Source organism: Salvelinus alpinus, chromosome 11 (genome assembly GCF_045679555.1).
Source record: "Salvelinus alpinus chromosome 11, SLU_Salpinus.1, whole genome shotgun sequence".
NCBI lineage: Eukaryota > Metazoa > Chordata > Actinopteri > Salmoniformes > Salmonidae > Salvelinus > Salvelinus alpinus.
Genome location: NC_092096.1, coordinates 18901452 through 18917352, shown reverse-complemented (window position 1 = coordinate 18917352; position 15901 = coordinate 18901452). Strand labels below are relative to the sequence as shown.

Genomic DNA, 15901 nt, shown 5'->3' with positions numbered 1-15901 from the left:
CCGACCGCGAGCAGAACCTCCTCCACCTTAACTCCGTTCTCAGGAACACACCTGAATCCATGCTGTATAGACAGCGTCTCCTCCGCGCTAGGCTGAGAAGCCATCGCGCACACCACAACTTCCAAACCCCAGGAAAGTTACTCTGTCCTCTTCCACCCTAACTTTGAAAAAAAACTTTGGATACCGCTAAAACAAATATTGCATTAACCCTCCACCATAGAAAATAACATGTAAAGAAAAGAATCAAGAAAGTTAGTTAGGATAGAGCTTTCCACACCAAACACTCAAACACCAAAAACACCCAGCATGCACTGCGAGAGAGAGAGAGAGAGAGAGAGAGAGAGAGAGAGAGAGAGAGAGAGAGAGAGAGAGAGAGAGAGAGAGAGAGAGAGAGAGAGAGAGAGAGAGAGAGAGAGAGAGAGAGAGAGAGAGAGAGAGAGAGAGAGAGAGAGAGAGAGAGAGAGAGAGAGAGAGAGAGAGAGAGGTAATTTAGCTCCTTCACACTGGAAGCAGATGGCATGGAGTTTAGTCACAGCTTCTATCTGTTCTGTTTCTTTGGTAAGTGACGGAGCTCTCTGTACAGAATGACTTTATTACTAGAACGACTGTATTACTAATCGTGACTTCATTACTGAATCTGAATTCATTACTGAAAGACTGGCCAAAGACACATTTCCACATTGCTGGGACAAAACGTTCTAGCGTTCTTATTTATATATTTTATAACACATTTGTTTGTTCTTATAATTTGGTAGATGCTGTGGGATGTTGTGACTGTGGAGACTTGTCTTGCCCACGTGTACAATGCCCACATATGCCTCTGGAAATAGCATTGCTTCCTCAGGCAACTGAATAGGGGCTATGATGATGTTAACATTTAAAAGATATTTAATTTGGTATCTCATCTCTTGGCTGTATCCCTCATAGCTATCTCTTTGAAAATCGAATTGTTCTGCTAACACAACCTGTCGCTTTGATGGTTATCTCAATTGTAAATGTTTCGTACAGTACCACATCACTTTACTATTCTGTGTATGGTGAAGTTATTAATTACACTTTGGATGGTGTAACAATACACCCGCTCACCTCAAAGATACAGGCGTCCTTCCTAACTCAGTTCCCGGAGAGGAAGGAAACTGCAAAGGGAATTCACCATGAAGCCAATGGCGACTTTAAAACAGTTACAGAGTTTAATGGCTGTGAAAAATGAAGATGGATCAACAACATTGTAGTTACTCCACAATATTGACCAAATGACAGAGTGAAAAAGAAGGAATCCTGTACAGACTAAAAATATTCCAAAACATGCATCCTGTTTAAAGTAAGGAACTAAAGTAAAACTGCAAAAAATATGTCAAAGAAATTAACTTTATGTCCTGAATACAAAGTGTTATGTTTAGTGAAAATCCAACACAACACATCACTGAGTACCACTCTTCATATTTTCAGGCATAGTGGTGGCTGCATCATGTTATGGGTATGCTTGTCATCGGCAAGGACTAGCGTGTTTTTTGGGGGGATAAAATTAATGGAATAGAGCAAAATCCTAGAGGAAAAACTGGTGCAGTCTGCTTTCCACCAGACACTGGGAGACAAATTCACCTTTCAGCAGGACAATAACCTAAAACACAAGGCCAAATATACACTGGAGTTGCTTATCAAGACGAATGTTCCTAAGTGAGCTAGTTACAATTTTGATTTAAATCGACTTGAAAATGTCTGTCTAGCAATGATCAACAACCAACTTGACAGAGCTTGAAGAATGTGCAAATATTGTACAATCCAGATGTGCAAAGCTCTTTTAAAGACCTACCCAGAAAGACTCACAGCTGTAATCACTGCCAAAGGTGATTCTAACATGTATTGATTGACTCAGGGGTGTGAATACTTATGTAAATTAGATATTTCTCTATTTCGTTATAAATACATTTGCAAAAATTTCTAAAAACATGTTTTCACTTTGTCATTATGAGGTATTGTGATGTCATTATGAGGTATTGTGTGTAGATGGGTGAGAAAAAAAATCTATTGAATCCATTTTGAATTCAGGCTGTAACACAACAAAATGTGGAACAATTCAAGATGTTTGAATACTTTCTAAATGCACTGTGCATGCAGTGAGAGGTGGCTAAAGCACATGATCTGGGACCAGGCTATAACATAGAGAGAAGAGTTGGCTATATCACATAGCTACAGATCTGGGACCAGGCTATAACATAGAGAAGAGTTGGCTATATCACATAGCTACAGATCTGGGACCAGGCTATAACATAGAGAGAAGAGTTGGCTATATCACATAGCTACAGATCTGGGACCAGGCTATAACATAGAGAGAAGAGTTGGCTATATCACATAGCTACAGATCTGGGACCAGGCTATAACATAGAGAGAAGAGTTGGCTACATGACGACATAGCTACAGATCTGGGACCAGGCTATAACATAGAGAGAAGAGTTGGCTATATCACATAGCTACAGATCTGGGACCAGGCTATAACATAGAGAGAAGAGTTGGCTATATCACATAGCTACAGATCTGGGACCAGGCTATAACATAGAGAGAAGAGTTGGCTATATCACATAGCTACAGATCTGGGACCAGGCTATAACATAGAGAGAAGAGTTGGCTATATCACATAGCTACAGATCTGGGACCAGGCTATAACATAGAGAGAAGAGTTGGCTATATCACATAGCTACAGATCTGGGACCAGGCTATAACATAGAGAGAAGAGTTGGCTACATGACGACATAGCTACAGATCTGGGACCAGGCTATAACATAGAGAGAAGAGTTGGCTACATGACGACATAGCTACAGATCTGGGACCAGGCTATAACATAGAGAAAAGCGTTGGCTATATCACATAGCTACAGATCTGAGACCAGGCTATAACATAGAGAAAAGAGTTGGCTACATGACATAGCTACAGATCTGAGACCAGGCTAATCCTAAAGCTTTCCACTCTCTAGATACTGAATGTGTCCTCACATAGAAGCCCCTTTGTGCCTTTGGCTCATTACATTTAGTTCCAGGATTCAGTGAAATGCCATGAATCCATTCGATATTGTGTGGAGACTGGTGTCCATGAGTCAAACTGTTAGTTACAGCCACAACATTCTAAATAGATGAAAAGTTGATCTGTGTATAATGCCACCAGGTTTCTCCTCTCTCCTCTCCTCTCCTCTCCTCTCCTCTCCTCTCCTCTCCTCTCCTCTCCTCTCCTCTCCTCTCCTCTCCTCTCCTCTCCTCTCCTCTCATAATGAGAACATTTATTTTCTCCCCAGTGAAATGATAGATAAACAGCAATGTTTTAATGATTGGAGCTACTTGTCTATCCTTGTAATTACATCAGCCGGGGTAGGGGCTGGTAGATTACACCGTCCAAGAACCAGGAAAACATTAGCATTGAAATGATTTATTCGTCTTATCACAGCTCGCACATGATGATTCATATTTTAGCCACTATGGCAATATTAATGACCCAGTGTTTACAGCAGTGACAGAACACTAGTTTCTAAATGACTCTTATTGTATAATATTAATGACCCAGTGTTTACAGCAGTGACAGAACACTAGTTTCTAAATGACTCTTATTGTATAATATTAATGACCCAGTGTTTACAGCAGTGACAGAACACTAGTTTCTAAATGACTCTTATTGTATAATATTAATGAGCCAGTGTTTACAGCAGTGACAGAACACTCGTTTCTAAATGACTCTTATTGTATAATATTAATGACCCAGTGTTTACAGCAGTGACAGAACACTAGTTTCTAAATGACTCTTATTGTATAATATTAATGACCCAGTGTTTACAGCAGTGACAGAACACTAGTTTCTAAATGACTCTTATTGTATAATATTAATGACCCAGTGTTTACAGCAGTGACAGAACACTAGTTTCTAAATGACTCTTATTGTATAATATTAATGACCCAGTGTTTACAGCAGTGACAGAACACTCGTTTCTAAATGACTCTTATTGTATAATATTAATGACCCAGTGTTTACAGCAGTGACAGAACACTAGTTTCTAAATGACTCTTATTGTATAATATTAATGACCCAGTGTTTACAGCAGTGACAGAACACTAGTTTCTAGTTTTTAAATGACTCTTATTGTATAATATTTATGGACTGACTTTGTGATTAATTTGATCCATAATATGAAACATTGCCAAATAGTTGATGTCTAAATCAGAGGAGACTGGTGTCCAGACTAGAGCAGTCTAGTAGAGAGGAGACTGGTGTCCAGACCAGAGCAGTCTAGTAGAGAGGAGACTCGTGTCCAGACTAGAGCATCTAGTAGAGAGGAGACTGGTGTCCAGACTAGAGCAGTCTAGTAGAGAGGAGACTGGTGTCCAGACTAGAGCAGTCTAGTAGAGAGGAGACTGGTGTCCAGACTAGAGCATCTAGTAGAGAGGAGACTGGTGTCCAGACTAGAGCAGTCTAGTAGAGAGGAGACTGGTGTCCAGACTAGAGCAGTCTAATAGAGAGGAGAATGGTGTCCAGACTAGAGCAGTCTAGTAGAGAGGAGACTGGTCCAGACTAGAGCAGTCTAGTAGAGAGGAGACTGGTGTCCAGACTAGAGCATCTAGTAGAGAGGAGACTGGTGTCCAGACTAGAGCATCTAGTAGAGAGGAGACTGGTGTCCAGACTAGAGCAGTCTAGTAGAGAGGAGACTGGTGTCCAGACTAGAGCAGTCTAATAGAGAGGAGAATGATGTCCAGACTAGAGCAGTCTAGTAGAGAGGAGACTGGTCCAGACTAGAGCAGTCTGGTAGAGAGGAGACTGGTGTCCAGACTAGAGCATCTAGTAGAGAGGAGACTGGTGTCCAGACTAGAGCAGTCTAATAGAGAGGAGACTGGTGTCCAGACTAGAGCATCTAGTAGAGAGGAGACTGGTGTCCAGACTAGAGCATCTAGTAGAGAGGAGACTGGTGTCCAGACTAGAGCAGTCTAGTAGAGAGGAGACTGGTCCAGACTAGAGCAGTCTAGTAGAGAGGAGACTGGTGTCCAGACTAGAGCATCTAGTAGAGAGGAGACTGGTGTCCAGACTAGAGCAGTCTAGTAGAGAGGAGACTGGTGTCCAGACTAGAGCATCTAGTAGAGAGGAGACTGCTGTCCAGACTAGAGCAGTCTAGTAGAGAGGAGACTGGTGTCCAGACTAGAGCAGTCTAATAAAGAGGAGACTGGTGTCCAGACTAGAGCAGTCTAGTAGAGAGGAGACTGGTGTCCAGACCAGAGCAGTCTAGTAGAGAGGAGACTGGTGTCCAGACTAGAGCAGTCTAGTAGAGAGGAGACTGGTGTCCAGACTAGAGCAGTCTAGTAGAGAGGAGACTGGTGTCCAGACTAGAGCAGTCTAATAAAGAGGAGACTGGTGTCCAGACTAGAGCAGTCTAGTAGAGAGGAGACTGGTGTCCAGACTAGAGCAGTCTAGTAGAGAGGAGACTGGTGTCCAGACTAGAGCAGTCTAGTAGAGAGGAGACTGGTGTCCAGACTATAGCAGTCTAGTAGAGAGGAGACTGGTGTCCAGACTAGAGCAGTCTAATAGAGAGGAGACTGGTGTCCAGACTAGAGCAGTCTAGTAGAGAGGAGACTGGTGTCCAGACTAGAGCAGTCTAGTAGAGAGGAGACTGGTGTCCAGACTAGAGCAGTCTAGTAGAGAGGAGACTGGTGTCCAGACTAGAGCAGTCTAGTAGAGAGGAGACTGGTGTCCAGACTAGAGCAGTCTAATAGGTAGGAGACTGGTGTCCAGACTAGAGCAGTCTAGTATCACTGCTTTAAGGTAGCTGGGGACTGACAACAGGTGTGTGTGTCTTTCTGTGTGTGTGTGTGTGTGTGTCTCTCTCTTTCTTTGTGTGTAAAAGTGTGCATGTATGTGTCTCTATCTCTCTCTGTGTGTGTGTGTGTGTGTCTCTATCTGTGTTTGTGTGTATACGTGTGTATGTTTATGTGTGTGTGTGTCTCTCTCTGTGTATGTCTCTATCTGTGTGTGTGTGTGTGTGTGTGTGTGTGTGTGTGTGTGTGTGTGTGTGTGTGTGTGTGTGTGTGTGTGTGTGTGTGTGTGTGTGTGTGTGTGTGTGTGTGTGTGTGTGTGTGTGTGTGTGTGTGTGTGTGTGTGTGTGTGTGTGTGTGTGTGTGTGTGTGTGTGTGTGTATAGTGCCAGTGCTTTGAGGGAGCTGTCAGGAGTTTCATAATGAATGTTTATCTGAAGGAAGCTCCACTGACAGCCTTAGCAGCAGGAAGGTGAAAACAACACAATACACTTTTTACAGATCTTTGTTTATGCATCAGGTTTTCTCTACTTGGGTGGACTTCAATACAACAGAAACTTAACTTAGTTTAGTTTAGCAGTATTAGTGGTCTGTTGAGAGGTGTTATGCATGGCAGGTCTGAGAACAGTATTAGTGGTCTGGTGAGAGGTGTTATGCATGGCAGGTCTGAGAGCAGTATTAGTGGTCTGTTGAGAGGTGTTATGCATGGCAGGTCTGAGAGCAGTATTAGTGGTCTGGTGAGAGGTGTTATGCATGGCAGGTATGAGAGCAGTATTAGTGGTCTGTTGAGAGGTGTTATGCATGGCAGGTATGAGAGCAGTATTAGTGGTCTGTTGAGAGGTGTTATGCATGGCAGGTATGAGAGCAGTATTAGTGGTCTGGTGAGAGGTGTTATGCATGGCAGGTATGAGAGCAGTATTAGTGGTCTGTTGAGAGGTGTTATGCATGGCAGGTATGAGAGCAGTATTAGTGGTCTGTTGAGAGGTGTTATGCATGGCAGGTATGAGAGCAGTATTAGTGGTCTGTTGAGAGGTGTTATGCATGGCAGGTCTGAGAGCAGTATTAGTGGTCTGTTGAGAGGTGTAATTACAGAGGGTAATCATTCCCACTGTCACGGCCGGCTGCCTCTCATCGTGGTGGACAGGACCCCTGTCATATGTAGTTAACAGCCTGAGGCGTCGAGCCCACACACACACACACACACACACACACACACACACACACACACACACACACACACACACACACACACACACACACACACACACACACACACACACACACACACACACACACACACACACACACACATAAACACAGACACACAGACACATACACACCGCCGCGGGTCCCTCACATATGTACACACGCACACACGCACGCACGCACGCACACACACCGCCGCAGGTAACCCTCTCACATATGCAGTGACAGACAGTGGGACACATCAGCGTAGTGAAGTCAAGCTCTTTATTCATTCTTAACAGGCTGTAGCAAAATAGTTATCATATGATTGATGGGTTAAATCAGGGTTAGCTCTCAATGGTGATTAAACATACATTATCATCGACTACACATTGACAGTCAGTCAGAGTACTCTTTCAGGTGAATATTATATGTCAGCCAGTTAGTGTTGCTTTTTCCCGTTCACATCACTCTGAGTCTGTTAGATATTGAGGCTGCTGTAGCCTGGCTTTTCAGATGATATAGTGTTATCTGTAGTGTAACTCTAATCAGTTATGTCTAGTTATTTCTGTCAGAGTAGGTTAACATAGAGAGAGATGTCTAGTCTCTCTGGTTCTCATTGGTTCTAATAACAATCAGCTGCTTTTCATTTTCATCTTTATTAAGGAATAATGATCTCTCTCTCTCTCTCTCTCTCTCTCTCTCTCTCTCTCTCTCTCTCTCTCTCTCTCTCTCTCTCTCTCTCTCTCTCTCTCTCTCTCTCTCTCTCTCTCTCTCTCTCTCTCTCTCTCTCTCTCTCTCTCTCTCTCTCTCTCTCTCTCTCTCTCTCAATTCAATTCAATTCAATTCAATTCAATTCAATTCAAGGGGCTTTATTGGCATGGGAAACATGTGTTGACATTGCCAAAGCAAGTGAGGTAGATATTATACAAAAGTGAAATAAACAATACAAATTAACAGTAAACATTACACATACAGAAGTTTCAAAACAATAAAGACATTACAAATGTTATATTATATATATACAGTGTTGTAACAATGTACAAATGGTTAAAGCACACAAGTTAAAATAAATAAGCATAAATATGGGTTGTATTTACAATGGTGTTTGTTCTTCACTGGTTGCCCTTTTCTTGTGGCAACAGGTCACAAATCTTGCTGCTGTGATGGCACACTGTGGAATTTCTCCCAGTAGATATGGGAGTTTATCAAAATTGGATTTGTTTTGAAATTCTTTGTGGATCTGTGTAATCTGAGGGAAATATGTCTCTCTAATATGGTCATACATTGGGCAGGAGGTTAGGAAGTGCAGCTCAGTTTCCACCTCATTTTGTGGGCAGTGTGCACATAGCCTGTCTTCTCTTGAGAGCCATGTCTGCCTACGGCGGCCTTTCTCAATAGCAAGGCTATGCTCACTGAGTCTGTACATAGTCAAAGCTTTCCTTAAGTTTGGGTCAGTCACAGTGGTCAGGTATTCTGCCACTGTGTACTCTCTGTTTAGGGCCAAATAGCATTCTAGTTTGCTCTGTTTTTTTGTTAATTCTTTCCAATGTGTCAAGTAATTATCTTTTTGTTTTCTCATGATTTGGTTGGGTCTAATTGTGCTGTTGTCCTGGGGCTCTGTGGGGTGTGTTTGTGTTTGTGAACAGAGCCCTAGGACCAGCTTGCTTAGGGGACTCTTCTCCAGGTTCATCTCTCTGTAGGTGATGGCTTTGTTATGGAAGGTTTGGGAATCGCTTCCTTTTAGGTGGTTGTAGAATTTAACGGCTCTTTTCTGGATTTTGATAATTAGTGGGTATCGGCCTAATTTTGCTCTGCATGCATTATTTGGTGTTCTACGTTGTACACGGAGGATATTTTTGCAGAATTCTGCATGCAGAGTCTCAATTTGGTGTTTGTCCCATTTTGTGAAATCTTGGTTGGTGAGCGGACCCCAGACCTCACAACCATAAAGGGCAATGGGCTCTATGACTGATTCAAGTATTTTTAGCCAGATCCTAATTGGTATGTTGAAATTTATGTTCCTTTTGATGGCATAGAAGGCCCTTCTTGCCTTGTCTCTCAGATCGTTCACAGCTTTGTGGAAGTTACACCATTATTTTGGTCTTACTGAGATTTACTGTCAGGGCCCAGGTCTGACAGAATCTGTGCAGAAGATCTAGGTGCTGCTGTAGGCCCTCCTTGGTTGGTGACAGAAGCACCAGATCATCAGCAAACAGTAGACATTTGACTTCGGATTCTAGTAGGGTGAGACCGGGTGCTGCAGACTGTTCTAGTGCCCGCGCCAATTCGTTGATATATATGTTGAAGAGGGTGGGGCTTAAGCTGCATCCCTGTCTCACCCCACGACCCTGTGTGAAGAAATGTGTGTGTTTTTTGCCAATTTTAACCGCACACTTGTTGTTTGTGTACATGGATTTTATAATGTCGTATGTTTTACCCCCAACACCACTTTCCATCAATTTGTATAGCAGACCCTCATGCCAAATTGAGTCGAAGGCTTTTTTGAAATCAACAAAGCATGAGAAGACTTTGCCTTTGTTTTGGTTTGTTTGGTTGTCAATTAGGGTGTGTAGGGTGAATACATGGTCTGTTGTACGGTAATTTGGTAAAAAGCCAATTTGACATTTGCTCAGTACATTGTTTTCATTGAGGAAATGTAAGAGTCTGCTGTTAATGATAATGCAGAGGATTTTCCCAAGGTTACTGTTGACGCATATTCCACGGTAGTTATTGGGGTCAAATTTGTCTCCACTTTTGTGGATTGGGGTGATCAGTCCTTGGTTCCAAATATTGGGGAAGATGCCAGAGCTAAGGACGATGTTAAAGAGTTTTAGTATAGCCAATTGGAATTTGTTGTCTGTATATTTGATCATTTCATTAAGGATACCATCAACACCACAGAAAAATCTCTCTCTCTCTCTGTCTCTCTCTCTCTGTGTCTCTCTCTCTCTGTGTCTCTCTCTCTCTGTGTCTCTCTCTCTCTGTGTCTCTCTCTCTGTGTGTCTCTCTCTCTGTGTGTCTCTCTCTCTGTGTGTCTCTCTCTCTCTCTCTCTCTCTGTCTCTCTGTCTCTCTGTCTCTGTCTCTGTCTCTGTCTCTGTCTCTGTCTCTGTCTCTGTCTCTCTCTCTCTCTCTCTCTCTCTGTCTCTGTCTCTGTCTCTCTCTCACCCTCTCTTTCTCTCTCTCTCTCTCTACTCTCTCTCTCTTTCTCACACATCTACCTCTGAGTTTTTTCAAAGAGGAACATTTTAGATTTTTGAAGTTTTCCTGCCAAGTAAGAGCGTTTCTCTGTCTTCCCTGGTTACCTGAGGGACATGTTCATTCTGTCTGTTAAGCATCTTAGACATCAGAGAATCACATGTTTTCAAAATGTTTTCAGACCATCAAATTGAGCCAAACAGGATTTTCTACTTTCCCATCTCTTTTTAATCTGGGGCCTGTTGAAGGGATTGGAAGATTGAGGTACAGAGCAGCATGCACACACACACACACACACACACACACACACACACACACACACACACACACACACACACACACACACACACACACACACACACACACACACACACACACACACACACACACACACACACACACACACACACACACACACACACACACACACACACACACACTTACTAGCTGACTACTGTATAGATAGAGGGGTTGAATGGAAGTGTGTGTGTGTGTTATCACTGTAGTTATCCTCCTCTTCTTGTCTCCATCCAGAACATGATGAGTGTACGACAGGTCTTCACAGCTGTGATGAGCATGCCATCTGTTTCAACACGGTGGGGGGCCACAGCTGCTCCTGTAAACCAGGCTATGTAGGCAACGGGACAGTCTGCAGAGGTGAGACACACACACGTATACATACACACTTTATACTCTCAGGATACGCACTCATGTACACACACTCGCGCATTAAGTACACACGTGCGGTTGACGCACACACTCGCGGACACATACACACACACACACACACACACACACACACACACACACACACACACTTCCTTCCTGTGTCTCTCTGTCTCTGCACAGACACTTTAACATCTATTTGATTTTATTCAGGGGCCCAATGGAGACCAGGGTCTCATTCTCAGTGGTGCCCTGGGAACAGATCATTCCCAAATCAACATGGCGATTCAATAAAACAGACACTTCAAGATACAGCCGTTACAGATACACTACATTTCAACAACACCTGTCTTTGCATCCACCAAATCAACGTTTCCCAAATAGCATCATCTGTCCAGTTACTGTATGTCTAGGAAGGATCCAATATAGCATCATCTGTCCAGTTACTGTATGTCTAGGAAGGACCCAACATAGCATCATCTGTCTAGTTACTGTATGTCTAGGAAGGACCCAATATAGCATCATCTGTCCAGTTACTGTATGTCTAGGAAGGACCCAATATAGCATCATCTGTCCAGTTACTGTATGTCTAGGAAGGACCCAATATAGCATCATCTGTCCAGTTACTGTATGTCTAGGAAGGACCCAATATAGCATCATCTGTCCAGTTACTGTATGTCTAGGAAGGATCCATCATAGCATCATCTGTCTAGTTACTGTATGTCTAGGAAGGCTCCATCATAGCATCATCTGTCTAGTTACTGTATGTCTAGGAAGGATCCAACATAGCATCATCTGTCTAGTTACTGTATGTCTAGGAAGGCTCCATCATAGCATCATCTGTCTAGTTACTGTATGCCTAGGAAGGATACATCATAGCATCATCTGTCTAGTTACTGTATGTCTAGGAAGGCTCCATCATAGTATCATCTGTCTAGTTGCTGTATGTCTAGGAAGGATCCATAATAGCATCATCTGTCTAGTTACTGTATGTCTAGGAAGGTTACATCATAGCATCTTCTGTCCAGCTGCTGTATGCACTTGCTGTAAGTAGCTCAATCGAGACTAATTCCTCCCTCCTATGTACCCCCCAGCTTTGTGTGATGGTTTGTGCCAGAACGGAGGATCCTGTGTAAACCCGGACACCTGTATCTGTCAGCAGGGGTTCACTGGGAAGAGATGTGAGACAGGTAAGAACACAGGTGGGGAAGGAAGAGGGATTCAGGGGTAGGTGGGGGAGGAAGGGGGAGTTAGGAATAGATGGGGGAGGAAGGGGGAGTTTGGGGAGGAAGGGGGAGTTAGGGGGAGTTAGGGGTAAATGGGGAGGAAGAGGGAGTTAGGGGTAGGTGGGGCAGGCAAGGGGAGTTAGGGGTAGAATGGGCAGGCAGGGGGAGTTAGGGGTAGAATGGGCAGGCAGGGGGGGAGTTAGGTGGAATGGGCAGGCAGGGGGGGAGTTAGGGGTAGAATGGGCAGGCAGGGGGGGAGTTAGGGGTGGAATGGGCAGGCAGGGGGAGTTAGGGGTAGAATGGGAAGGCAGGGGGAGTTAGGGGTAGAATGGGCAGGCAGGGGGGGGAGTTAGGGGTGGAAGGGGCAGGCAGGGGGAGTTAGGGGTAGAATGGGAAGGCAGGGGGAGTTAGGGGTAGAATGGGCAGGCAGGGGGGGAGTTAGGGGTGGAATGGGCAGGCAGGGGGAGTTAGGGGTGGAATGGGCAGGCAGGGGGAGTTAGGGGTGGAATGGGCAGGCAGGGGGAGTTAGGGGTAGAATGGGCAGGCAGGGGGGGAGTTAGGGGTGGAATGGGCAGGCAGGGGGAGTTAGGGGTAGAATGGGCAGGCAGGGGGAGTTAGGGGTAGAATGGGCAGGCAGGGGGAGTTAGGGGTAGAATGGGCAGGCAGGGGGAGTTAGGGGTAGAATGGGCAGGCAGGAGGAGTTAGGGGTAGAATGGGCAGGCAGGGGGGGAGTTAGGGGTGGAATGGGCAGGCAGGGGGAGTTAGGGGTAGAATGGGCAGGCAGGGGGAGTTAGGGGTAGAATGGGCAGGCAGGGGGAGTTAGGTGTAGAATGGGCAGGCAGGGGGGGGAGTTATGGGAGGTGGGGTTAGTCTCACACACCCGGCAGCTCTTAGTAGCACATCTGTCTGTGCATTTCACCACCATTAGTGATACTGCAAACACCCAGGAGGATATGAAGGAGGGTAGGAGACAGCTGGTATGGACTATGTTCTCAGAGAGAGAGAGAGCGGGGGAGAGGAGGGGAGGGGAGGGAGTGCGAAGGAGGATATGAGCCAGCTGGTATGGACTATGTTCTCAGAGAGAGAGAGAGCGGGGGAGAGGAGGGGAGGGGAGGGAGTGTGAAGGAGGATATGAGCCAGCTGGTATGGACTATGTTCTCAGAGAGAGAGAGAGCGGGGGAGAGGAGGAGAGGGGAGGGAGTGTGAAGGAGGATATGAGCCAGCTGGTATGGACTATGTTCTCAGAGAGAGAGAGAGCGGGGGAGAGGAGGGGAGGGGAGGGAGTGTGAAGGAGGATATGAGCCAGCTGGTATGGACTATGTTCTCAGAGAGAGAGAGAGCGGGGGAGAGGAGGGGAGTGGAGGGAGTGTGAAGGAGGATATGAGCCAGCTGGTATGGACTATGTTCTCAGAGAGAGAGAGAGCGGGGGAGAGGAGGGGAGGGGAGGGAGTGCGAAGGAGGATATGAGCCAGCTGGTATGGACTATGTTCTCAGAGAGAGAGAGAGCGGGGGAGAGGAGGGGAGGGGAGGGAGTGCGAAGGAGGATATGAGCCAGCTGGTATGGACTATGTTCTCAGAGAGAGAGAGAGCGGGGGAGAGGAGGGGAGGGGAGGGAGTGCGAAGGAGGATATGAGCCAGCTGGTATGGACTATGTTCTCAGAGAGAGAGAGAGCGGGGGAGAGGAGGGGAGGGGAGGGAGTGCGAAGGAGGATATGAGCCAGCTGGTATGGACTATGTTCTCAGAGAGAGAGAGAGCGGGGGAGAGGAGGGGAGGGGAGGGAGTGTGAAGGAGGATATGAGCCAGCTGGTATGGACTATGTTCTCAGAGAGAGAGAGAGCGGGGGAGAGGAGGGGAGGGGAGGGAGTGTGAAGGAGGATATGAGCCAGCTGGTATGGACTGTATGTTCTCAGAGAGAGAGAGAGCGGGGGAGAGGAGGGGAGGGGAGGGAGTGTGAAGGAGGATATGAGCCAGCTGGTATGGACTATGTTCTCAGAGAGAGACAGGCAGAGAGAGAGAGCGGGGGAGAGGAGGGGAGGGAGTGTGAAGGAGGATATGAGCCAGCTGGTATGGACTATGTTCTCAGAGAGAGAGAGAGCGGGGGAGAGGAGGGGAGGGGAGGGAGTGTGAAAGAGGATATGAGCCAGCTGGTATGGACTATGTTCTCAGAGAGAGAGAGAGCGGGGGAGAGGAGGGGAGGGGAGGGAGTGTGAAGGAGGATATGAGCCAGCTGGTATGGACTATGTTCTCAGAGAGAGAGAGAGCGGGGGAGAGGGAGTGTGAAGGAGGATATGAGCCAGCTGGTATGGACTATGTTCTCAGAGAGAGAGAGAGCGGGGGAGAGGAGGGGAGGGGAGGGAGTGTGAAGGAGGATATGAGCCAGCTGGTATGGACTGTATGTTCTCAGAGAGAGAGAGAGCGGGGGAGAGGAGGAGAGGGAGTGTGAAGGAGGATAGGAGACAGCTGGTATGGACTGTATGTTCTCAGAGAGAGAGGTATGGGTATAGTGTGGTAACCCTGGTCTGTTCCTGGTCTGTTGTTAGTTGTTAACGTAGGAGGATGTGAGATCAGAGATATTCCTCAATGTTTTGGCACAGACAAACATACACACACACCAACACTCTACGCTTTAATGAATGTTTGTTCCTAGAGATAAGCAAGACTGCCAATGAATCTGACACATTCACCAATATTTTCTATATTTTGCTGTGTGTGTGTGTGTGTGTGTGTGTGTGTGTGTGTGTGTGTGTGTGTGTGTGTGTGTGTGTGTGTGTGTGTGTGTGTGTGTGTGTGTGTGTGTGTGTGTGTGTGTGTGTGTGTGTGTGTGTGTGTGTGTGTGTGTGTGTGTGTGTGTGTGTTTGAGCTGGAGCATGTTGTTTCGCCTGCTCATATTTTTCTCTGGGGAAATTAAAAGTGATCACAATCTCACTGTCTCTGTAAACAGAGTTTATCAGAGAGAGAGAGAGAGAGAGAGAGAGAGAGAGCATATTGAATGGAGTCGTTCCATTGCAGCCTGTGTTATTATCCTAAGATCTATATTCTCCTGACTTTATGATAATAATATACATTATAATCCGTTGGTCTCAGCAGATATTACATCTCCCGGTAAAAAGGAACTGCTGTTATCTACACTATATGTGTTTATGATAAAAGCTTTGATTTGTGCCACAAAAAGTTAATATTTCTCAGTAATTGTATTTGTTCTCATATGGACGTAGGAGGAGGTTTGAATAGAAGAGGGTGAACAGTCGTCTCTGACGTAGGAGGAGGTTTGAATAGAAGAGGGTGAACAGTCGTCTCTGACGTAGGAGGAGGTTTGAATAGAAGAGGGTGAACAGTCGTCTCTGACGTAGCAGGAGGTTTGAATAGAAGAGGGTGAACAGTCGTCTCTGACGTAGGAGGAGGTTTGAATAGAAGAGGGTGAACAGTCGTCTCTGACGTAGGAGGAGGTTTGAATAGAAGAGGGTGAACAGTCGTCTCTGACTTAGGAGGAGGTTTGAATAGAAGAGGGTGAACAGTCGTCTCTGACGTAGGAGGAGGTTTGAATAGAAGAGGGTGAACAGTCGTCTCTGACGTAGGAGGAGGTTTGAATAGAAGAGGGTGAACAGTCGTCTCTGACGTAGCAGGAGGTTTGAATAGAAGAGGGTGAACAGTCGTCTCTGACGTAGGAGGAGGTTTGAATAGAAGAGGGTGAACAGTCGTCTCTGACGTAGGAGGAGGTTTGAATAGAAGAGGGTGAACAGTCGTCTCTGACGTAGGAGGAGGTTTGAATAGAAGAGGGTGAACAGTCGTCTCTGACGTAGCAGGAGGTTTGAATAGAAGAGGGTGAACAGTCGTCTCTGACTGTG

General features: G+C 45.6%; 1 protein-coding gene across 1 annotated transcript in view; it reads left to right on the top strand.

Moving 5' to 3' along the window:
- The window catches only part of nell2b (neural EGFL like 2b), a 141081-nt gene that overhangs the window by 83195 nt on the left and 41985 nt on the right, over nt 1–15901 (top strand). The window contains exons 14-15 of the mRNA XM_071331974.1: nt 10698–10820; nt 11924–12019. Of these exons, the coding sequence (XP_071188075.1) occupies nt 10698–10820; nt 11924–12019 (219 nt within the window). The remainder of the gene's footprint in view (nt 1–10697; nt 10821–11923; nt 12020–15901) is intronic.